Raw genomic sequence first — 23601 nt, forward strand, 5'->3', positions numbered from 1 at the left:
TTTCTTGATATACTGTGACCTGTGGAGTAGTGGGATTGAATTAACAGTGCATTGGAGGTGAGGGTGGAGGAGACCGGGAGAGGAGTTTAAGATGGCTTGCAGTGGAGAAAAGAAGTCAGAGGTTATCTTTGCAGTCCTGGATGATCCTGGAATAGTGAGCATTTTTCGCAGACAAGAGCAGGATCCAATAATAAAGCAGTTGTCTGCCATATCCATTTAAGTGTATATCCCTTGGACTTAAGGGAGTGGAGATGAGGGTCATACTTTGTTTATCACTGCTGTCTTTGGGCTCGTGTTTGTCTAATTACAGCTTTTGATGGATGGTGGGTTTTTACTGCAAATCTCTTTTGAAGCACGACAGCTGAAAAGCAGATGATGGAACTCTGTATTCAAACCTGGAAACACAGCTTCTGCATTTAGAGAGTAGAGTGTTAATGTTTGGGGCTATTCAGAACTTGAGTCGAATAGGAAAATGGGATCAAACAAAGTATGGGGAAAACGAGTAAATACTGCAAGGCAGTGTCAGTGGAATGATGGTTGGGTGATGTAACTAGGTCAAATAATGGAAAGAAATGTGAGTAGTTGAAGTTTGAGGAGGCCTAAGGAAACTTGAGAAAATGAAAGAAGTGGAAAATGGAGAAAAGCTGGGACACATGATGCTGACAAAGTACAGGGTCAGCAGTTGTTAACTTTCCTCTGTTTCCTCCCCCCTCAATATCAAAGTGTTTGCTCATGCAGGCGAGCAATTATGTGGCTTCTGGATGTTCATTTTTTTTTTTTTTTTGTTCATCTGGTGAGATTTGGCAAGTTGTTCATCCACAGGAAAGCATCACAGCTGAGTCTGACCCTGTCCTCTGAGTGTTCACATGGGCAGATTTTCAAGTTGGACTTGTTGGTCATGGTCAGGATTGGGACTCTTGGCTGATTTTTTTTTTTTTTTGATTTTTTTTTTTCCCAATTCAGGGGCAATGAAAAGAATTCCGATGCCTCTGCTGCAACACACTCGCTGCAGGATGGTGAAGGAACCAGGGATTGGTTTTGTTTCAGCTGGGGTAGGGACCCATGGTGGCCAGCCATCCATTCTTAGTTTATCTAAGTGGCCATTCTTCGTGCACACCCCTCGAAAGTTAGTACTGGTTAGTACATGGTAAATGTGACGACCAAGCCTGATTTTTTTTTTTTAGCCTTTCATGCTGTCCACGTCCATACTCTACACTAGGTAGTGAATAGAAGTAGAGAAATCTGGCTGATTTTTTTTTTTTTTTGTGTATTTTTTTGTTTAAAGTTGTTGCTTGCCCACAGATTCTGATGGTATTTGTAGTCCTCCCTCCACCCAGAACACTGACATGGCTGAGATCAGCAAACACATCACAGACTGGGGCTTGAATCAGGGACCTGGTTCATTATGGCTCAGTTCTCCACTGGACAGTGCACTTGCCATCTAAGCTGTTAAAAAAAAAACCTCTTAAATTTGTTTTCCATGATGGACTTTACCTCAGATAATGTTGCTGACTGGATATTGCTGAGATGTTCTTCAGATGTATTTGGCACTTTTTAGTTTAATTTAGAGATACAGCACTGAAACAGGCCCTTCGGCCCACCGAGTCTGCGTCGACCATCAACCACCTATTTATACTAATCCCATATTTCTACCACTTCCCCACCTGTCCCTATATTTCCCTACTACCTTCCTACGCTAGTGGCAATTTTTAACAGCCAATTTACCTACCAATCTTGCAAGTCTTTTGGCTTGTGGGAGGAAACCGGAGCACCTGGAGGAAACCCACGCAGACACAGGGAGAACTTGCAAACTCCACACAGGCAGTACCCAGAATTGAACCCGGGTCACTGGAGCTGTGAGGCTGCGGTTCTAGCCACTGTGCTGCCCCCTTTTTGATTTTAGGTTTTAGTTTTAGAGATACAGCACTGAAACAGGCCCTTCGGCCCACCGAGTCTGTGCCAACCATTAACCACCCATTTATACTAATCCTACACTAATCCCATATTCCTACCACTTCCCCACCTGTCCCTATATTTCCCTACTACCTTCCTACGCTAGTGGCAATTTATAATGGCCAATTTACCTATCAACCTGCAAGTCTTTTTTCTGTGGGAGGAAACCGGAGCACCCGGAGGAAACCCATGCAGACACAGGGAGAACTTGCAAACTCCATACAGGCAGTACCCAGAATTGAACCTGGGTCGCTGGAGCTGTGAGGCTGCGGTGCTAGCCACTGTGCCGTCTGGTTTTGATTTTTTTTTTACTTTTATAATTACACTATTTAGGACTAGAATTGGCAATGCCTTTGATCAGCTCTATTTTGAACAAAACAGTGTAGCAAACTATTGATCTTTAGTCAGCTTGGACAGTTTCTTTTTGTTTAATTTTATTGCGGAAATTTAGCACGTGCACACTTGGGCCAAAGGATTTCCAATGAGTCTGTAGTCACGAAGATTGTAGACAGCTTAATGCAGCAGCACTGTAGTTTGTTTCCTTCTGTTCCCCCACCCAGTGAGTTCCGTCTGCATTTTGTGCCTTTGCTGATGTCTTTTTTTTTTCTTCCTCCCCCTTTCTCTTGCCCTTTCTCTCTCCTCTAAAGCAGAACTTTTAATACACACAACTTCCGCTTCTTGTTCCAGTGTAAATCTCACTATTGTCCCACCAAACCATCTTTTATGTAACTTTGTGCCGCTCTCCAGTTTCCTCCCTGGCTCTTCAAGAAGTGAATTTTGAGTGTGATATAGTTCTGTGGATGTAGAAACGTAGCAAAATAGGAGTAGGCCCTTCGAGCCTGCACCGCCATTCAATGGTCATGGCTGACCATCCAAACTCAGTGCCCTGTTCCCGTTTTCTCCCCGTATCCCTTGATCCCTTTAGCCCTAAGAACTATATCTAATTCTTTCTTGAATGCCCACGACTGGAGTTTGGCAATTGCATTCATACCCGATTCAGTTCACTTTCACTGTCAGGCTAGTAATCAGGAGTAAGAAGCTTGGTCGCCTTATTTGTTGCACTGACCCTGTTTCCGGGACGCTAAAACTTATTCTCACACCCCTGTCTACTCTGTAACTCAAATTCTCTAATCTAGCACAGAATAAAGAGCAAGCTTGGTATTACCTTGCTCCTGGTATTTTGCTAATGTTTGTGGAACTCTACTACTATGAGTGAGTTATACTGTTAGCAAGCACACATTTATACATAACTGTTATAAATCTTGGAATGTTGCATTTCTTTGAAGACCGTGGTTGTTACCTGGCATGACAAATGTTTGGAACCGCTCACTTAGATGTTTAAGCTTTGTAGTGTGCACAGTCTGTTTTTGCAAGAGGGTGAAGTTGCTGTCCTATGTGGAGCAAGAACAATGGTTTGGACTATCTTATAATCTCATTAACCGCAAGAGCAAAGTTTTTTAATGATTTGCACAGTTATCTGAAACACAAATGTTTGTAGTATATTTTCCAATATTGAGTTGCTTTTTAGTGTCTGTTCTTGAGCTTTTTTTTTTATTCGGTTAGTTTTACATTCACCACTTCCATAGCTACTGCTATTACGCTCAGCATGTTTTTATAATTATGTTTGCCGTGGCGTTGGATACCTAATAGTATTCCATTGCGCAGACCAGGGTATAATTGGTATCTGGGGGTGTATTATCTCTCTCGTCCAATTTAACATACTGGGGTCAATGCAATCTTGCCTGTAGTGTATTGAACATAAAATGCTTCAATGCTGGTGGATATATGGGGGATCTTAGTTGCAGGGTCAGATTGGAGAAGCTGGGTTGTTCTTGGAGCGAAGGAGGTTGAGGGGATATTTGATGGAGGTGTACAAGATTATGACAGACGTAGCTAAGTTGGACAAGGGAAAACTTTCCATTAACTGATGGTGCAAGAACTAGGGGACACAGATTGAAGGTTTTGGGCAAGAGATGCAAAGGGAATGGTAGCGAGTGGTAATGATCTAGAACTTGCTGCCTATGAGGTTGGTGGAAGTGAAGACGATCAATGATTTTCAAAAGAAAATAAACTTGCAGGGCTGCAGAGATTGAGCGGGGGAGTGGGACTGACTGATTATTTCACGGAAAGGCTCGGGGCTGAATGGTCACCTCCTGTGCTATAAATGACCTTGACTGTTACACCATTTAAAATTATTCCCACTACTTACGTAATAGAGAGACCTCATAACCACCCACCCTCCACCACAATTTCTCCAGAGTTAACTCGTGTTTGGAAGGATAAAATCTATAATTATAGTACAAAAGCAAACTGCTGCGGATGCTTGAAATCTGAAATAGAAACAGAAAATGTTGAAAATGCTCAGGTCTGGCAGCATCCGTGGGCATAGAGAAACAGTGTTAACATTTCAGGTCAATGGCCTTTCATGAGAGTATTATTATACTAGGTTTCACTATTGAAGTAAATTTTACACGTCCATTGTCAAGTTATGTTGAAATCCCAGTGACCAGATGGTTACTGCTTGCCAATACTACAAAATTCATCCTGCTTTTATAAAGCTTATAAACATTTGTATGAGACTCTAAAGCCATCGTGAGGCTTGATTTGTGGTAGCTGCTTTTTGTCTGCTGTTGGCATGAATATTCTGGCAGATGTTGGCTCAGAGTCTCCATCCTATTGATGGGCAATGATGGCTACACCTGAGGTATATGCAGTCTCAATATAATTACCAAATGATGCAGGCGTGCTGATTTTGATCATATTCTGCTTTTTCTCTCTAGGGGTGCAGTTTCTTGAGTACTAGGAACTTCCTAGTACCTCACTCAAATGGATAACTTTTGTGAGCATCAAAGCTGAACCCTGTCCCAGTTTTTTGCATGGTGTTAAAGCACTTAAAACTCTTGCTTGCACTATCTATAAATTTCCGTTACCAACCAGTGTGTTCCCTGGAAATATTTACTTCAGTTGCACAGAGTTCATTCAGTATCTTCTAACTTCTGATCTTGGTACTTTTCTAATGTTATACAGTTTGTGTTGGGATTCTTCTGAACAGCCTGAAAGATCTCAACATATCTTGGGGAAAATTTGTATGAAATAATTCATAACTCATACTCTACACCTACAAATAACAATTTGCCTCTCAACCTATGCTTAAATGGACATGATCATCATACTCTGTATTTTGTGAGCCAACTCCATTCTTGGGACAACAGACTCTCATTAACCAGCAGCTTGTCAGTCACTAGGAAAATGTATGCTGCAGCAGAGGCTTCCTCAGTACAAATTTTTGATTTTTTTTTTAATGCCTGAATTTAATAGAAATAATAGATGGCACTTGCTTGGTAAAGCTAGAGTTATTTGTCATAGCCCCAAAGGTGACATTTTCATATGATTGCAGCTATACTTTATGTATCCATAATTTAGAATGCTTGATGGCTTCATTTCAGTTTGGTACTGAGCTATACATAAGCAATAAGAACAGACATAGGCCATAAGGCCCACTCAGTAAGATCATGGCTTATCTTTGACCTCCACTGCTTTCTTGCCCTATCCCTATATCCCTTGATTGCCTTAGTACCCAAAAATCTGTCAATCTCTGTATTGAATATGCTCAACGACTAAGCATATGCATTCCTCTCGGGTAGAGAATTCCAAGGATTCGTAGTCCTGTCAGTGAAGGAATTCCGCCTCGTGTTGGTCCTAAATGGCTGACCCCCTTATCCTGAGACTTTGACTTAACTCTCCAGTCAGGGAAAATAGCCTTTCAGCATCCCGCCTGACCAGCCCTCTTAGAATTGTATATGTTTCAATGAGCTCAGCTCTTGCCCTTCTGTACTCCGGACTCCCGGAGAGTATAAGCCCATTCTACTCAGTCTCTCCTCATAGGGAAATCTAGTGAATCTTTGTTATACTGCCTCTGAGGCTAATAAATTCATCGGCTAAGGAAATCATAACTGTACATGGTGCTCCTGCAGCTTAGGAAGGACCCAGGTAGCAATGCTGATCAGCTAGGAGAACGGAATGATACATTTGTCCTCACTGCCTGAAGTTAAGGACTGGCAAAATAATTTCCATTCTAGATTGTGATCTATCCAGTGCCCTTCGCTAAAAGTGCACATCTAGAAAGGTTAAGTGAGGACTGGATCAGGCTTGGATGTGATGTGTCCTGCAGCTGATAACATTCCATGTCCAAAGTCTTGCATATGAATAATTTCCACTTGGTTGAAGAACCCTACCCCACCAAGCAATCACCACCGTACTGAAGGAAAGGCGGTAAGGTGGATGGTAGCCAAAGTACAGGAAGTTGCCCAGAACCATATGTCAGCACAAGTCTTTTCCTTCAGAAAAGGTGGGGAGGGAGCCAAAGATTTATCCGCTGTGTGCGTGCATGTCTTTTATTAGGAACGAAGTATTTAATGTAGTCATGTAATCAGGAGTTACTGTGCAGTAGGTTATTGAAAAATAATACTTCATACATATTATATCAGACTGGAATACATGGAAACAGATGTCATCTGCAGCACAATGAGGTTATGGCTCATTACTCTGTACAGGCCTGGTAGGACATCTTGCATCTTTTCACTATAAGGTCCCTGGAATTGAGGTGAACTCCAATTTCATTGATTCCTTTACATTTGTCCCATTAGTGCTGTGACTTTCTACTTTGGTGTCTCTAGCAGAGGGTTTCTGTCCACAGCTTTTATGTTTATAGGCACCCTCAAAACTGTTTAACTTTTCATATTTTCAGTTATAACAGCAAGAAAAATAGGTGATGCGAGTTACAACCTGCAATCCTTCTCTCCTTCCTGTGCCCTCAAGCTGTCGGACACTAGCTTGCAGTAATTCACTGGCAAATTCTAGTGTCAAAAGTAATCCCAGTTCAACTGGTGTTTTGCTGTGCAGCTTATTACTACTGAGAATTGTAACCGGTTAAATCCTACTGCTTCGATGTTTCAGTTCGCTGACTCTCCTGAGGCAATTCTGGCAGTGTGGAAAATTGGGAGAGTTTCAGAGCAGCACCTCCATACACCAGTTCACTTCAAAAGTTTGCCAGACAGTTCAATTTAATAGTATATCAATTGTTTAAAAAACCATCCCATTTATCAAAGCTGCATGGGTTTTGAGCTCTGAGTTGGCATGCTATCCAGCTACATTTTGAGACTCTGCACTATCAGAAGGGAAGTGACTTTCGACCACATTGACCTTAAATAGGCTTGCCTTGGGTGGGAGGGGGAGACTGCTTTCTTGTTTGGGTGCAATGGAGGAGAAGGTGAGTCATATTTGGGCACTTCAGCACCAGCTGTGCAATCTAGCCCTTGAGTGGCTTCAATCTGGACTTTAATCCAGCGCAATAATTGGATAGAAGCGACTTTACAAAAATGAGTTGTCCAAATTTCCATCCAGCTTTTTCAGCGTGACCCCAGCACAAGGAACTGCTTATAATTTGTCGCTGAATTCCCCGTCTCAAGATTTTCAGAGTGCTTCATATGGGTACTGGTACACAGGGATTTCTTTTAAGCTCTGTGTCCACAGCACAGTATACCAGCTAGTTTGAAAAGACTAGATCAGTCAGTTACCAGTGATTGGGTGTTGGCTTTTAAAATCCAAATTTGCCAACAGATTATAGGAGCAAGCAAAGAAAAATTGAGGGTGGAAAGGAATTCTGTAGATTTTGTAGTTTGCAATTCTTCAAAGTATGTTGCCATGAGCTGATAGCATGTACTAAGTATTTAATGCTGGCGTAGGTACAGTAACCTAGTAAATCTGAGGTTACTGGCCTAGCAACTTGGAGGTCAGCAGTTCCAATCCCATCGTCTCAGTATGTCATGGTGAATTCAATACATTTGGTAATTGACACAAAAACCCATTTAAAACACAGTTGGTTCACCTAGTGTCCTTCATGGAAGGGAACTTACTACCCCCTACCCAGTCTGTCCTACACACTATGCTAGTCCCTCCAATAAATGCTACGTTGCTCATGTCATCCACATCTCCAGAATCATTTTTGTTTTAATGCTCTAGCTCACTTGGTGGCTAACAGTGGGTGTCAAAAATATGCAGCTTACCTTCATCTTAAGGGCAAGATCAAGCAACCATCAAAAAATGTCTCAACTATTTGGGATCAGGCAGGATATTCTCTAAATTTCTTAACTGGTCACGTTACTTACCTGTCAGCTGCCCTGGATTTTTTCCCTCTCCGAGATTGAATTGTGCTGACTTTTGAGGTGGAGGAAATGATTAGCTAGAGCTGGCAAAAATCACCAAAAGCGCGCACAAACAAAAATGTCAAGCACCCTGGGTGCATAAATATTTTATCAAGCTCTTGATAAAGCAGTCGTCTCTGCAGTTCACTCACTTATATTAGTTCATCATGGCAGTGCGATTCTGAGGGATTCTGTTCTGTTGAACTGATTGTATGCTGCACCGTATATGCCAGGACTTCTGTAACTACACAGTTCTGCACCTGCCTCCAGAGACTAATCCACCTAAATATTTTATTAAATTACGAATGCAGCTGTTAGTGATGCAGTTTTCCCTCTTAGCTAGGCTCTGTAGTATAAATGAGTTAAGGTTTGGGAAACTCAGTTTGTTGTCAAGTAAAGATAGCAATTTTTAGCAGAATGTTTATTGAGTCTCTGTTTTTCACAGCATAGTTTGACATACCTGTAGAAACCAGCTTCTGAAGCTGAGGTTGGGGGGGGGGGGGGGGGAAAGAAGCTGGTCATGCAAAGCACCTTTTGAGATATGGTTCTAATTTTTAAGCTACTGGCCTGTCTACCCAAAGCAAAGCAGCGTCTTGAAACGGTCAGTAATTCATCACCCGAAATAGCACTATATAAAGCTGCTCGTATTCACGATGACATTATCTGCCTGCAACGATGTTGATCATCATTTTGTTTACTTTGTGTAAGTGCTCATCTTATTATGGAAATACTTAATCTTCTAAAGAGTTTGACTTTAATTAAAATTATTTCTCTCTGTTTGAAGAGGGTGAGTGTAATCTTTGTGCTGGTAGGATTCATCTGAACAATTGAGATATGACTTGTATTTTAGATTTTTATAGGTTTCAAGCTGCTGCTTTGTATCTATTGGAGAGGGTTGAGTGCAAATCTTTTTTTTTTAAATTTTCTTAAAGCTTTTACCCACAATCATTCCTGCAAGCCAAAGCTTGCGTTCATCATTTCTGTCATGTTTGCAAATAATTCGTTGTAATACGTAGTGCTCTGGAAATGCATTGATTATGTAAGCAGTTATGATCATGAGATCTGACATACAATGAGATGAGTGGACAGGTAACTTTTTTGATATTAATGGAAGGAGAGGTGTTGGCCAGGACAAGAGAACTGCCTCAAACAAAAACAAGAAATGCTGGATTCACTCAGCAGGTCTGGCAGCATCTGTAGAAAGAGAAGCAGAGTTAACGTTTCGGGTCAGTGACCCTTCTTGAAGAAGGGTCACTGACCCGAAACGTTAACTCTGCTTCTCTTTCTACAGATGCTGCCAGACCTGCTGAGTGAATCCAGCATTTCTTGTTTTTGTTTCAGATTTCCAGCATCCGCAGTATTTTGCTTTTATTCAAGAGAACTGCCTGCTGTTCTTTGAATTAGTGCCAGGGTATCAAACAATTATCAGAAACACTCAAAGATGCAGTTTTGGATAAACATTTCATCTATAAGGATAGTATCTCTGACAGTGCAGCACTCCCACTGTGCTGCACTGAATGTCGTTCTAGGCCATTAAAAACTCCAGGGAGGAGGTTTGAATTCTCAGTCTTCAAGTCCTAGAAGCCAGAGTGCTATCAGTTATTAAAGAATTTCGGCTTTTACTCTTCAGAAAAATGTTCACACGGATTTGAATAAGTTAGTAAAAAGTCCTATTGTTTGCCAGGCTAAAAGTATATGTGTGAACGGGCAAATGAAGAAAAATATGTACTGCCCTGGGCTATGTCTGAAGTATAAAGGAACAGCACCTGTCTAGCAGTCCTTTTTATTGCAAGCTGTTTGACCCTCTGGTGGGTTTGGGCAGGTACTGGAACTATACTTTCTACAACTGACTATTTGTGCCACTTCTATGCAGACCCAACAAGCAAGCACCTGAAAAACAATTAGAGGTTATGTCAGTGTTAATGTTAGCTGATCTCAATTTGACAACTGATGGGGTTGCTACTATTTATTGGGCATTGTCAGTAGATTAGGAAGTTTGAAAAAAAAAAATCAAATACCAGGCTGGGATTTCCTTATCCGGATCCAGTCACCGTTGCTAGAAAGTATTGGTGTGAAAATGTTGCGTGCAGGTCCCCATCTGCCAAGAATGAGGCACATTGGTTTTGTCATACGAACATTGATTTTGAACTGTTGCTGGAGCGAGCAAATTACTTGTTGAACAGATCAGCCCTGGCTGGAAAAAAAAACATTTGCTTACTAACAGATGGTGCTTGTGTAAACAAAGGACCATTCCCTGAAACCTTCAACCCACAATAGATATTAATCACCAGACTGTGAGGGGGTGGGGAAGTGCATTCCAGGGCCTGCTAGGGTGATGCACTCCACAGGGGCCAGGGCTGGTTCGATCAGCTGGTTGTATGACTAACTGGCTGTTCCAGGGTTTTTTGAACTAGCCGCAGAGAGTTTGAACTCCGAGACTGTTTGCTCCTGGCCTGAGAAGATATCTCTGTCTGCCCCCATCTCTTTCTCACAAGTCTCTGAATCTACTGAAGACACATTGAACCCCAAGAGAGAAAAGTCTCCTATAGCAAACCAGGTTTAAGAATAATACTGGGCCCCAACGAAAAGCAAGATCTACCTACAATCAAGGACTCTACAGTGAGCTGGAAGACCTGTAACGAAAAACTCTTCAGATATTGCCTCAAACTGCTTTATTTTTCTTTTTTTCTGTCTCTTTGCATATGTGTATCGCATATGTATGCTAGTATGGGCCCGTCGTGTATCCATAGGCGTCAACTGAATTAGAATTTAAGTTCAAGTTTAATAAATTTCAACTTTCCTTTAAACGTAAGAAAATCTGTTTGTGCTCGTTTCTTTGCTTTATAATTGGAAAGCAGTGAACAAGGATTCACCAAGGGGGAGCTAAAAACGGTTTAAAATTAAACCCTGTTACAGTAAGACCAGGTGAAGGCTGAGAGTGACTCCAAGACACTTTTCTCACCTGGTCGTAACAACCTCTAGCCTCAGCTGTGATGCTGCTGTTCCTCTTTCTTTTGCATTCAAAAATGGATAGTGTGCCAACACTATCTGGATTCATTGTTTTGAAGAATTATTTTTTGGCATAGGAAGGCCTGAGGAGCCTTGGAACCATGCAACAAGAGTCTGCACCCGCAGGCGAAAAAAGGAAAAGAACATGCATTTATAAAGCACCTTTTTACACCCTTCGGAGGATCCAACGTGATTTCCAGTGAATGAAGAACTTTTTGCAGACCCGGAAGGCTATTTGCACACCGCAAGGTCCCACTAACAGCAAGGTGATAAATTGACAGAAATGTTTTTTTAGTAAAGTTGGATAAGGGGTAATTGTTGGCCAGGGCACTGTCTGATACAGTGCTGTGTTCTTTGACATTTTACGCAAGAGGGCATAAAATCTTGTAGCACAGAAGGAGGCCATTCAGCCTGTCATTCCTGTGCCAGCTCTTTGTAAGTTGCCAAGTTGGCTGAGGCTATTGCCCATACCTTTGAAAAGGCATTTGCATATGGTACCTCAGTTTAACTTCTCATCCAAAAGATGAAGATGGTGCCTCCAACACTCCCTCAGCACTGCAGTGAGGTGTAAACCTAGATCATGTGCTCAGGTTTGGGAGTTGAATCCATTAATTTCTAATTTGGGTGAGTATGCTGCTATTGAATCAAGGCTGATGCCTTAGGAGTGGGAAAAGAGAGCATATGATGAGCACTCAATCTTTATCTACTGACACTTCACTGTGGTCTACCTTTGTAGCACTACTTAAGCTTGATTTCACCCTTTATCTGTCCCAACAGAAGGGTATTGGTGCCTCCTCCCTTTCTTGTCAGTTATATCTGCTGTTCCCCAAGGCTTTGCCCTTGGCTCACCTTTTCATGGGGTAAATTCTGCTCCTCAGCATTACTGGTCATAGGCCTGAGATCAGTCTTCACTTGCATGCCGATGACCCCGGCTCTACCTCTTCACCCACCATTTGAGCTGTACAACATTGCCTTGTCGATGTAGCATCCTAGGTGAGGAAGAATTTTCTCCCAACTCTGCAGTGGCAACATCAAAACCAAGACGTCAGGCGCTGTCTTAAATCTTGCACCTCAACAATCACATTCCCTCCCCCTGCCCTCAGTTGGTGGGTGCACAATTAGTGTTGCGTTTTGATGTTGAGCTTCAAAACTCATTTTCTTCCCATCACTGAGCACATGCCTTTCCACCTCACCAGTGTCTCTAACCTGACATCTCAGCCTCCTCATCCTTCCCCTAAATTCTGCTGAAATGCTTATCCATGTTGTCATCTTCTCCATACTCAACTTACACCAGTGCTCTCCTTGGGTCAGTCTGAGACGTTGCCTGCCCTGGCTACTGGTTTTGGTGGCAAAGCTTTGGATGATTCCATGTTCTTTGTGTGTTCTTATCGTTCGGCTTCTTATCTCCAACCTGCAGGTGCTTTTGTAGATAATTCTAACACCACTGCTTGGAAAAAAAGTCAATGGTAAACTGGCAGGATTCTTTTAAGGTGAAAGGATGCAGATTTGCATATTGTTTCTGTTCCTGTTGATTGCCTTGGCAGTAATTGCAGATTCTGGAATGTGTTACATGCAAAGTGAAGGAAGCAGTAGCTGTGTGTTTGCATTGTATCTGACACTGTGAGACACTTGGTGTCCAGCAGTGAACTTGTGGTACAGCCTCTTGACATCCTTTTCATAGGGGAAGTGGAAGATGTTCAAAGTTTAATCTGAAAGAAAAATAATTCTGATGAACAGTGATGCTATTTTTCTGATGGAGGGGAGGGGTATATTTATTTAAAATTCTCAATTCTCTGGATTATTACCTGAGCCACGTGCAAATTATCAAGGGCAAATAAGATTAGAGAAATGAATGCGTGGCTGGAAGACTGGTATGGTCGAAGCGGGTTCAGGTTCATAGGACACTGGCACCAGTACTGGGGAAAGTGGGGCCTGTACCATTGGGACCAGTATTCTAGTGATCTGCATAATTAGGGAAGTAAAGAGGGTTTTAAACTAAATAGTGGGGACAAGGGATCAAATTTGGGAATATGTCACGGAATTGTATTTATTTTCTCGTGTTAAAATTAAGACTGTTAAAAACGGTGCACCTTTAAGATAGAGAGAGAAGCTTTAGGATTTCTGAGGCAGTGTGTCAGCTGCATTTTGTTACCTTGGTGACAGCAGGAGACAGTTGTCACATGGTATAATGTTTCCACTTAACTGTGTAAAAACCAGTCTGAACCAGTTTTGAGACTCCCCAGAGAAGCGTGCTGCTGAAGAGAAGTTATCTATTTTTCTCAGCAAAAATTTTACAAGGAGCTACAAGCCGAGTTAATTGCCTAAGGAGGAAATAACCCTTTGAAGAGACAGTTTGTTTTACTGAAGTCACGTTTCAACTGAGACTGTCGGTTTTAAAATTCAAGTTGACCTATTGCTGTGCTCATCGTTGAAAATACTGTTTGATGCCTGCTGCAGCCGAAGTGCTTGGATTGCCTATCCAGAACAGACTATTTGATCAAATCCACGTGGAGACTTAGAGCAGCATTTGATTATTTTCGCACTGATATCTCACCCATCAGGCATGTAACCCACAAAGATTTACTTAATTCTTTCAACAGCTAATTTTTAAAACTCCACTTTTAAAACTGGTTAACTGTTGGTTTTGAATGTATGTGTCTGAATGGGGGTGTTATGTTTAAATAAGTTTTAAGATATTTAGACATAAGTTTATCTTAATGTTTGAGTTAGTTTTAATAACTTGTTATCTAAAGATACCTGGTTTGGTCTGTTTTATTCCGGGGGTTACTAGTGTGTTTAATTTGGCTGTTTTCCAGTTGGGTGGGAAAACTTGCATAATATGTTGCAACCTGTGGAGTGATGGGACTGAATTGACGGTGCATTACTCTCGCCTCGGTTGTAACAATGTGGTAAATCAAAGTACAGACAAGGTAAAAGAGAAAGGTGTTATTATGGGAAATGAGAAATAGACCATGACAGGAAGAGACCGAGAATACAAATCTAAGAGTAAATCAGCAGTCAAGGCAAGACGCTACAAAACTAAAGGCTCTGTATTTGAATGCACATAGCATTCAAAATAAAACACGTAAACTGATGGAACATATAGAAATAAAGTCAATCTGATGACCGTTACACAGACATGGCTGCAGGATGAAACAGATTGGGACCTGAATATTGAAGGGTACATGACATTTAGGAAGGACAGGAAGCTAGGAAAAGATGGAGGGGTGGCTCTGTTAATTAATGGTATGAGCACAAGAGAGAGGGTTGACCTAAGTTCAGGAAACCAGAATGTAGAAGGCAGATTGGGTTGAGGTGAGAAATAATAAAGGCAAGAAGTCACTCGTGGGAGTGATGCACAGGCCCCCTAACATGGGGTCTCAAGGAAGAAATAGTAGGAGCTTGCCAGAAAGGTACGGTGATAATCATGGGGGATTTTAATCTACATATAGACTGGAAAAATAAGATTGGAAAAGATAGCCTAAATGAGTTCATAGAATGTTTTCAGAATAGTTTCTTCGAACTGTTCTGGAGCCAACCAGAGAGTAGGCTGTACTAGACCTGATTATTGAGCAACGAGATAGGATTCATTAATGACTTCATAGTGAAGGTGCCCCTAGGCAGCAGCGATTATCATTGAATTTTACATTCAGTTTGGGGGAGCGAAGAGTCAGTCTAAGATTCGTATTTTAAACTTAAATAAGGGCAACTGTGAGGGCAATAAAACCGAGCCAGCTAAAGTGAACTGGAAAATTAGGTTCCGGGGTAGGTCAGTAAAGATGCAGTGGCAGACATTTAAACGGATATTTCAGAATACACAGAATAGATACATTTCAACGAGAGAAAATTCAAAGGGGAGGACCCACCATCCATGGTTAACTTTTAAAAAAAAATAATTTAAAGATGATATCAAACTTCAAGAAAAAGCATATAATTACACAAAGATGGGAGACAGGTCAGAAGATTAGACAGAATATTAAAAGCAAAGAATGACTAAAAGATTAATGAGGGAAAAATTAGTACGAGAGAAAACTAGCTAGAAATATAAAGACAAATAGTAAAAGTTTCTGTAGCTATTTAAAAAAGAAAAGAGTTAACAAAGTGAGCGCTGGTCTAATAGAAAGTGAGTCTGGGGAATTGGCAGATGAGTTGAACAGGTATTTTGCATCGGTCTTCACTACAGAGGATATAAGTAACATCCCAGAAATAGCTGTAAAACAGGTAATGGAAGAGAGGGACGAAGTCGAGAAAATTGCCTTCACCGGGGCAGTGGTACTGAGCAAATTGTTGGAGCTGCGGGCTGATAAGCCCAGGGTCCTGATCGACTTCATCTTCTGCTCTTAAAAGAAATGGCTAGTGAGATAGTTGATGTATTGGTTTTAATTTTCCAAATTCCCTAGATTCTGGGAAGGTTCCATTAGATTGGAAAATAGCGAATGTAACTCCTTTATTCAAAAACTGAGGAAACTAGTTAGCTTAAGGAAAATGTTCAAAGCTATTATGTAAGATGTTCTAGCAGGACATTTAGAAAAATTCAAGGTAATCAGGCAGAGTCAGTATGGTTTTGTGGAAGGTAAATCATGCTTAACCAACTTATTGGAGTTCTTTGAAGAAGTAACATGTGCTGTGGATGCATTGTACTTTTCCAGAAGGCATTTTCCAGAAGGTGCCACATCAAAGGTTATTGAGGAAAATAAAAGCTCATGGTGTAGGTGGTAACATATTGGTATGGATAGATGATTGGCTAGCTAGCAGGAAATGGCGAGTAGGCATAAATGGGTCATTTTCTGGTTGGCAAGATGAAATGAGTAGTGTGCCACAGAGATCAGTGCTGGGGTGTCAACTTTTTACAGTTTATGTACATGACTTGGATGAAGGGGCTGAAGGTATGGTTGCTAAATTTGCTAATGACACAAAGGTAGGTAGGAAAGTAAGTTGTGAAGAGAACATGAGGCTACAAAGGGATAGTTCAGTGAGTAGGCAAAGATCTGGCAAATGGAGTATAATGTGGGAAAATGTGAAATTGTCCATTTTGGCAGGAAGAATAAAAAAGCATATTATCTAAATGGTGAGCGATTTGCTGAGGGATCTGGGTGTCCTCGTGCATGAATCGCATAAAGTTAGCATGCAGGTAGTTAGTAGCAAATAATTAGGAAAGCTAATAGAATGTTATCGTTTATTGCAAGGGGGAATTGAATACAGAAGTAGGGAGGTTTTGTTTCCGTTATACAGGGCATTGGTGAGAACACATCTGGAATACCGTGTACAATATTGGTCTGCTTTATTTAGTGAAGAATGTAAATGCGTTGGAGGCAGTTTAGAGAATGCTTACTGGGTGTGTTTTATGAGGAAAGGTTGGACAGGCTAGGCTTGTATATGCTGGAATTTAGAAGAGTAAGAGGTGACTTGATTGAAACCTATAAGATCCTGAGGGGTCTTGACTGGGTGAACACAAGAACACAAAAGAAATAAGAGCAGAAGTAGACCACATGGCTGTTCGAGCCTGCTCCACCATTCAAAACTATGATGGCTGATCTGAGGATTCAACTCCACTTTCCCACCTGTTCGCCATACCCCTCAATTCCCTGAGACCAAAAATCTGTCTATCCCAGCCTTAAATGTATTAAACGATGGAGCATCCGCAATTCTCTGGGTAGAGAATTCCAAAGATTCACAACCCTTTTGAGAAAAGTAATTTCTCCTCATCTCAGTCCTAAATGATCAGCTCCTTGTCCTGAGACTGTGCCCCCGTGTTTTAGATTTCCTGACCAGCGGACATGATCTCTGTGTCTACCCTATCCAGCCTCTTTACAATCTTGTATGTTACAATTAGATCACCTATCATCCTTCTGAACTCCAGGGTGGGTGTGGAGAGGATGTTTCCTCTTGTGGGGAAATCTAGAACTAGGGGCCACTGTTTAAAAATAGGGGGTTTCCCATTTTAAGACAGATGAGAATTTTTTTTTCTGAGGATCACGTTTCTTTGGGACACTCTTCCTTAAAAGGCAGTAGAAGCAGAGTCTTTGAATATTTTTAAGGCAGAGGTAGATAGATTATTGATAAGCAAGCGAAGTGAAAGGCTATTGGGGGGTAGGCGGGAATGTGGAGTTGCGGTTACAATCAGATCAGCCACGATCTTGTTAAATGGCAGAACAGGCTTGAGGGGCTGAGTGGCCTACTCCTGCTCCTAACTCGTATGTTCGTAAACCAAGGTAATAGTGTCATTTTCCTTTTTAACCTGTTTCTGTATTGTATTAACTGGAGCTTGTGTTGATCAGCATTTGCTGTCCACCTGTTACAGTACAAATTAATGCCTCTTAAAATGTACTTAATAGTGTTTTCCCAATTCTGTCTCTTGCACGATGTCATTCATCCTGTTTCATTGGGAAAAAGCCGAGCTTTAAATTTTATTGTTACGACCGAGGTGGGAGGAATGCACTGCTCTGGTTCCACTTCTCCATGGGTCGCAACATATATTTAAATTTTTTTCCACTTACCGATACGACCAATCATAGATTTTTTTTTCATCCCAGAATAAAACGCACCAACCAGATTTTTTTAATCAACAAAATTATCAGTTTATTATAAAACAAATCTTAACCAGTAATGAAGTGAAACATAAATACACAGATTGAAATATTAAAGTTCTCTTTTTACCTTAGCCCCTCGCGCACTCTCACATGCACGCGCACATAGACACACCAGTTAACCAGGAAAATAAAGGGATTTTTGCTTTTAGAACTCTTTTACAAAGAAAGAAAAACTTGGGCTGAATACTTGCTTAATTTTGAAGAACCAGCAGATGATATATGTTGTGTTCCAAAACTGGCATACAGTCTGGCCTCCGAGTACATGTAGACTGGTCACTCGGATCTTTTAGAACAGTTCTTTTCAGGCGGCATTGAGAATTAATTGGCTTTTCTGCAAAGACAGGAGGCGAGATGAGTTGACAGTGGACTTCTCAGGATCTTTTAAAAAGGGTGCTGGAAAGCTGAGCTAGGTTGTGGTCTTTTCTGTCCTTGGAAGTTTTTTTTTTCTCTCTCCTTGGAAGTTCTCTCTCTTTTTCTCTTTCACCTTTATCAATCTTAACCTGTCACTTCTTTGTAAACAATTTCTCCAGCTGTCCAAAGTTCTCTGTTGTTTATTGGGCTAGAAGTCAGGTGGTTTCCCAGAAGGGCTTGTTTTCCTCGGACCTCTGCGGCCCTTTTTTAAAAAAAGAAACATTTTCGGGGACTGTTTTTTCAAAGTCAAGTGGCCTTTACATGACCCCCTTTGAAATCCCCAAAGTTGAACATTTCTTCAATCTTTCAAAAATTAATCGTCAAAAGATACATTTAACAGAACACGGAGGCATTTTCGTAACATGATATAAAATCAAAATTGTTGTTTTGGGAAGTGAATGCAGTAAGAGAAGAACTTGCGCAGTGGTTAGCACCGCAGCCTCACAGCTCCAGCTGTGAACCCGGGTTCAATTCTGGGTACTGCCTGTGTGGGGTTTGCAAGTTCTCCCTGTGTCTGCGTGGGTTTTCGCCGGGTTCTCCGGTTTCCTCCCACAGCCAAAAGACTTGCAGGTTGGTGGGTAAATTGGCCATTATAAATTGCCTCTAGTATAGGTAGGTGGTAGGGAAATATAGGGACAGGTGGGGATGTGGTAGGAATATGGGATTAGTGTAGGATTTGTATAAATGGGTGGTTGTTGGTCGGCACAGACTCGGTGGGCCGAAGGGCCTGTTTCAGTGCTGTATCTCTAAATAAATAAATAAAATCAAAAATTTAGGCTGGGAAAGCCCTAGAATTCAACTTCTTAACTTTCTTTGGCAGCCTGCGATTTGTCTAATTGTCCACATGCTCTGTGGAGAACTGGCATGGATTTCAAATGCCCATGTTATGCAGCAGTAGAGGTGTCCAAACATTGATGTCTCGTGTAAACTATCGTGGAGGAGATGTTTAAGTTTTTAATCAGTTTGGTATTTTACTGTTTCGTTGTGCACTTGTTTCTGCTTAACTGAATTGATAACCCCCAACCAAAAAAAATCTGTAATTAGAATTGTTCACCAAGCAAATGTTTGTCATCGTCAGCTTTGTAAACTAAAATAATAAAACATGTACCAGAAGTAATTCCGGAAACAACAAAATGCTTCATAGGTGAGTATATGTTTTGGGTTGTATGTGAACACTGCTGTAAATTCAGGGTCTGAGTGTGTACTTCCCAAATTATCCATTTAATTGTTTCTAATGAGTCAAGTGGCCAGTCACATCAATAAGAATTTAATTTACCAAGTACACGATCATTTAAAATATACTGAGATATTCTAATTAAGGTAACGGTGTATTTTAGGGATCTGTTATGGTTGTGTCACCAGATATGCTGAAGGGCAAGTGTGCAAGATTGGGCTTAGAGCTTGTTCCTTCTGCAAGGAGGTAGATACTCGAGTTCCCAGCTGGAGTTGCAGAGGATCTTGGAAGCCATATTCTTGCACTTGGTGGTTACAGAAGCGATGTGGAATTACTGGGTGGGCCATCTTCTGGAGGGGCTATGTGAATGGCCACTATGGTGCTTGCCAGGGTTTGAGCAAATTTCATTAACAGGATACCTATTAAGCCAATCAAATGACTGTTCCTGTGATGTAAATAGCATGTAATATTAAATACATGCGACTTGGAAACATTAACACTCAACTTGATTAAAAATGCTTTATTTAAAAATGGACTATATTGTATAAAAAGGTTCTGGTTTTCTTGTATTGCGTTAATATGTTGCTTTATTCACTTAGGTGTATCAAGAATTGTATTGAATCCACCTGTAAAATGAAATTGGGGGTTCGCGCCTCTGCTTCATTGTTAAATGTGCGATTTTAGTCTGTCCTGGCATCATGAAACTTCACTATAACCATCTAAATTGCTTTGGCCACTCGTCACCAAGCTCTGTACATTGTTTTAAATGATAGTTTCAGTGTGTGTGTCTCCTTCCTTTTTACACCCTCCAGTGTTTGTCTTTGCCAGAGCACAAGTCACTTATCTGGAGCTTTCTAAGTGGTTGCTCATAGTGTGAGTCCCGTAACATGTCAGCATATGACATAACCAAAGGGAGGGTCTTGTGGTCAACCTTTATCTATCTAATCCACATTTGCTAGCAGAAATCACCTAGGCAGTGATCAGTGGCCCTGCATAGATTTTTTTTTTCCCCTTTTTCCTTTTCTGAGATCCTAGTATTCATACTATACTGTCCAGCTGACTAAGACCTGGTAATTCAGCAGGGCTTCTGGATTTTAGCCTAGGATCTTCCTAATCTGTACAGCTCCATATCACGCTTGTTTTAAGCACTGAATTGTTGCTATGCTTAACTGAACACTGAAGAAGTGAGCAAATGTTTACAGCTAACTTCTCAGCAGCAAATCTGAATATACACTCCTTCCTTTTCTTTTAGAAGGAGGCACGTTTCAAGGGGTGCCTAAAGGAACCACCGTACTCAATGACCTTCCAGCGCGATGTCAGATCGTTTGGGGCAAACTGCAAAGGGAAAGGATGGAAAAACCAAGTACTCGTCGCTCAACCTGTTTGATACTTACAAAGGAAAGTCCTTAGAAACTCAGAAACCCACAGGTAACCTAAGAGGGAGATTAATGTATGATTATCAATGAAACCTGTAAGGACTTGTTCTTGCCCATCTTTGTGTTCGTTTACTTCTGGATCAGACAGATTATCCATCTGGCCAATACAAGTTGTCAGTGGATGTATTTTGAGTATTGGTATCTGTACCCTGTAGGAAAAATATCATTTTACACCACTACATTCCTGAAGGTGTTGCCCATGAAGTGTGTTGCAGCGAAACCAAATCCTGATCCCCATCTACGCGCTTGTGCTTTCCAGCAGAGGGATTACATGGTTGGCTTTCTTTCCCTCCTCAGCTCGGGACTAATTGTGACATAGGTGCGACTGCAACAGCTACTACTGGCATTTATGTAGTGCCTTTAACATGGTAAAAGTCCCAAGGTATTTCACAGGACTATTGCCAAATAAAATTTGACACTGAGTCAGATAAGGAGATGATACGGCAGATGACCACAAGCTTGGTCAAAGAGGCAGGTTTTAAGGAGCGTCTGAAAGGTTGGGGGGTGAGTTTTTAGGAAGGAAATTTCAGAGCTTGGGCCTGGGCAAACAATGAAGGAGGGTAGAGTTGGTAGCATTTTAGTTTAGTGTAAATGTGGTTGTTGAAATTTTCACACGACATCCCTTTTAAATTACTATAAACCAGTACTAAAGTGCAAAATCTAGAATTCCGTTGGAGTTTCAAATGAGTTGTGTCTGAGAGAACATTTTTGACCTGTTTAACACACAGTTGAAGTTCTGGTGGGGATAAGCCATTGAATTTCATAGTATAGCAGAAGAGTGTGAATTGGCAGAACTTCAAAACTTATTGGACTTTTCCTTACACATATTGATAGCAATACACTAACCTTAGTGACGCTCCAAAGAAAATGAACAAGTTTGTATAGCAAATGGCTTTTTTGAAAAGGAGAAAAAAAAACAGCATTAGCTGAATGGTGTGTCATAGGGTAAAGTGCACAGCATTGCATTGAATTTGTGGCCAAGTGTTCCATCTCTGGTTATTGCTGTCTTTTTCAAATTAAATTAACTTCCTTGTTTTGTAATGCCATTGATTTTGTGCTGGAATATGCTTCTACGTAGTTGATGTGTCTAGTCCCAGGAACCATGTTAAGCATGGATTGCAATTATCAGTAGAGCATATAGTCGAGTAGAGTCCTCACCTGGTGGCTACACACATGAAGCTAATTTTTCCAGCAGAAATCACTGAAAGGAGCAAGAGCCTCAGCTGATTTTTAATTTTTTTTGTCTCCATTTACAAAGCCAGACGTTGCAGCCAATTGTAGCACTATTGCTGTTGCCTATGCTGAGACTAAGGATGCAACCTTCCTGGCTGATGATCCCATTGTACGGTGGCTAGATTGTTGGCATTGAAAGAGCCATTATATCTGTAAGCCTTATCCCTATGCTTTACTCTTTTTCCTCAACTCAATGTTGTCTTCCTGCCCAACCATTTACAATCTATTTTCCTAATTATAGCATTGACCAGTTCAACAACAAAAATTAATTGACTGTGAAGCCTTTTTGGGATGTGCCAATGTGAAGATGCAATATAATTAAGGTACACTTTCATGTACCATGGGGCTACATGCTGTAAAGAGCATCCTAGGGGTCTATTTTATTTTATTTCAAATTTTCTCTTTTGTCCCCATTCTCCCAAGCTGTCCTTCACTTATCATAGATAACTCAATTGTTTTAAAGAAATGAGAGTGAGGAAAACAGGAAATTTTGGAACTGTTAATCTAATGCATGTTGTGGGGAAGTTATTGGAATCTATAATTCAAAGTGTCTGAGCGCTTGAGAGAAATTTGAGCTGTTTAGAGAGAGCCAACATGGATTTTGTTATGACCAAGGCAGGAAGAGTGTACTGTCTTTTCTAGTTCCGCTTCTCCACAGGTCACAACTATATCCAAATGTTTACCCGGTTACCGGTAGAGCCAATCTACTCTTTATCCCAGAATAAAATATACCAACCAGGTTTCTTTAATAAACAACATCAGTTGATTTATAAAATGAGACTTAACCAGGAATGAAGCGAAGCAAAGCATAAACACAGATTGAATATGAAAGTTCCCCTTTTAAATTCCCCAATTACACTCACACACTGGAAAAACAAATTCTCTCTACAGAGGTCTGTTACAAAAAGACAAAAAATAAAGACTACTTTGACCAAATACTTGCTAATTCTTGATGAAAAAAGGATGATCAGGAAGTTAGTTGTCCATTTTCTGGTCTGGCATCCGGAGACAGGTTACTGGGATCGTTCAGAAGCATTTCGTCCTGCAGATGTCGAATTATTTTAATAGGCTTTCAGGAGAAATGTGGCACACGCTTGAATCGCAGGATTTTCCTCAACTTCTTGGGAGCTATGCAGCACCAGGGATTTTAGCTTTCCTACACTGTTTTTGCAGGATTTCTTCAGAGTGGTCGAGAAGATGGTGAGCTGGGTGGCTTTGTTTTCCTTGGCAGGAAAACACCAACTGTCTTCAAATTTTTCTTGCCATACTAACACTGAAAACCGAGAATTGAACTCCTGACCTCCATAAACCTCGACATGTGGCTTCTCTGTAACCATTTTTCCTCAGGTCACCAAGGGTTCTGTTTGCTGAGCCCATATCGCAGGTCGAATCTTTTCAGTTTTAACACATTTAATACTGCATTTACTTTAATGCAAGAAGTCTTGCAGGTAAGGCAGATGAACTCAGAGCATGGATCAGTACATGGGATTGTGGTAGTATAGCTATTACGGAAACGTGGTTGAGGGATGGGCAGGACTGGCAGCTCAATGTTCTGGGTTAACGATGCTTCTGGCGTGACCGAGGTGGAGGTA

General features: G+C 41.1%; 1 protein-coding gene across 10 annotated transcripts in view; it reads left to right on the forward strand.

Moving 5' to 3' along the window:
• The window catches only part of LOC137346170 (protein PRRC2A-like), a 186222-nt gene that overhangs the window by 23250 nt on the left and 139371 nt on the right, over nucleotides 1-23601 (forward strand). For all 10 annotated transcript variants that reach the window (XM_068009536.1, XM_068009544.1, XM_068009542.1 and 7 more), the window contains exon 2: nucleotides 20593-20768. In XM_068009536.1, the coding sequence (XP_067865637.1) occupies nucleotides 20654-20768 (115 nt within the window). In that variant the 5' untranslated portion in view covers nucleotides 20593-20653. The remainder of the gene's footprint in view (nucleotides 1-20592; nucleotides 20769-23601) is intronic.

This window comes from Heterodontus francisci, chromosome 29 (assembly GCF_036365525.1).
Source record: "Heterodontus francisci isolate sHetFra1 chromosome 29, sHetFra1.hap1, whole genome shotgun sequence".
NCBI classification, from domain to species: domain Eukaryota; kingdom Metazoa; phylum Chordata; class Chondrichthyes; order Heterodontiformes; family Heterodontidae; genus Heterodontus; species Heterodontus francisci.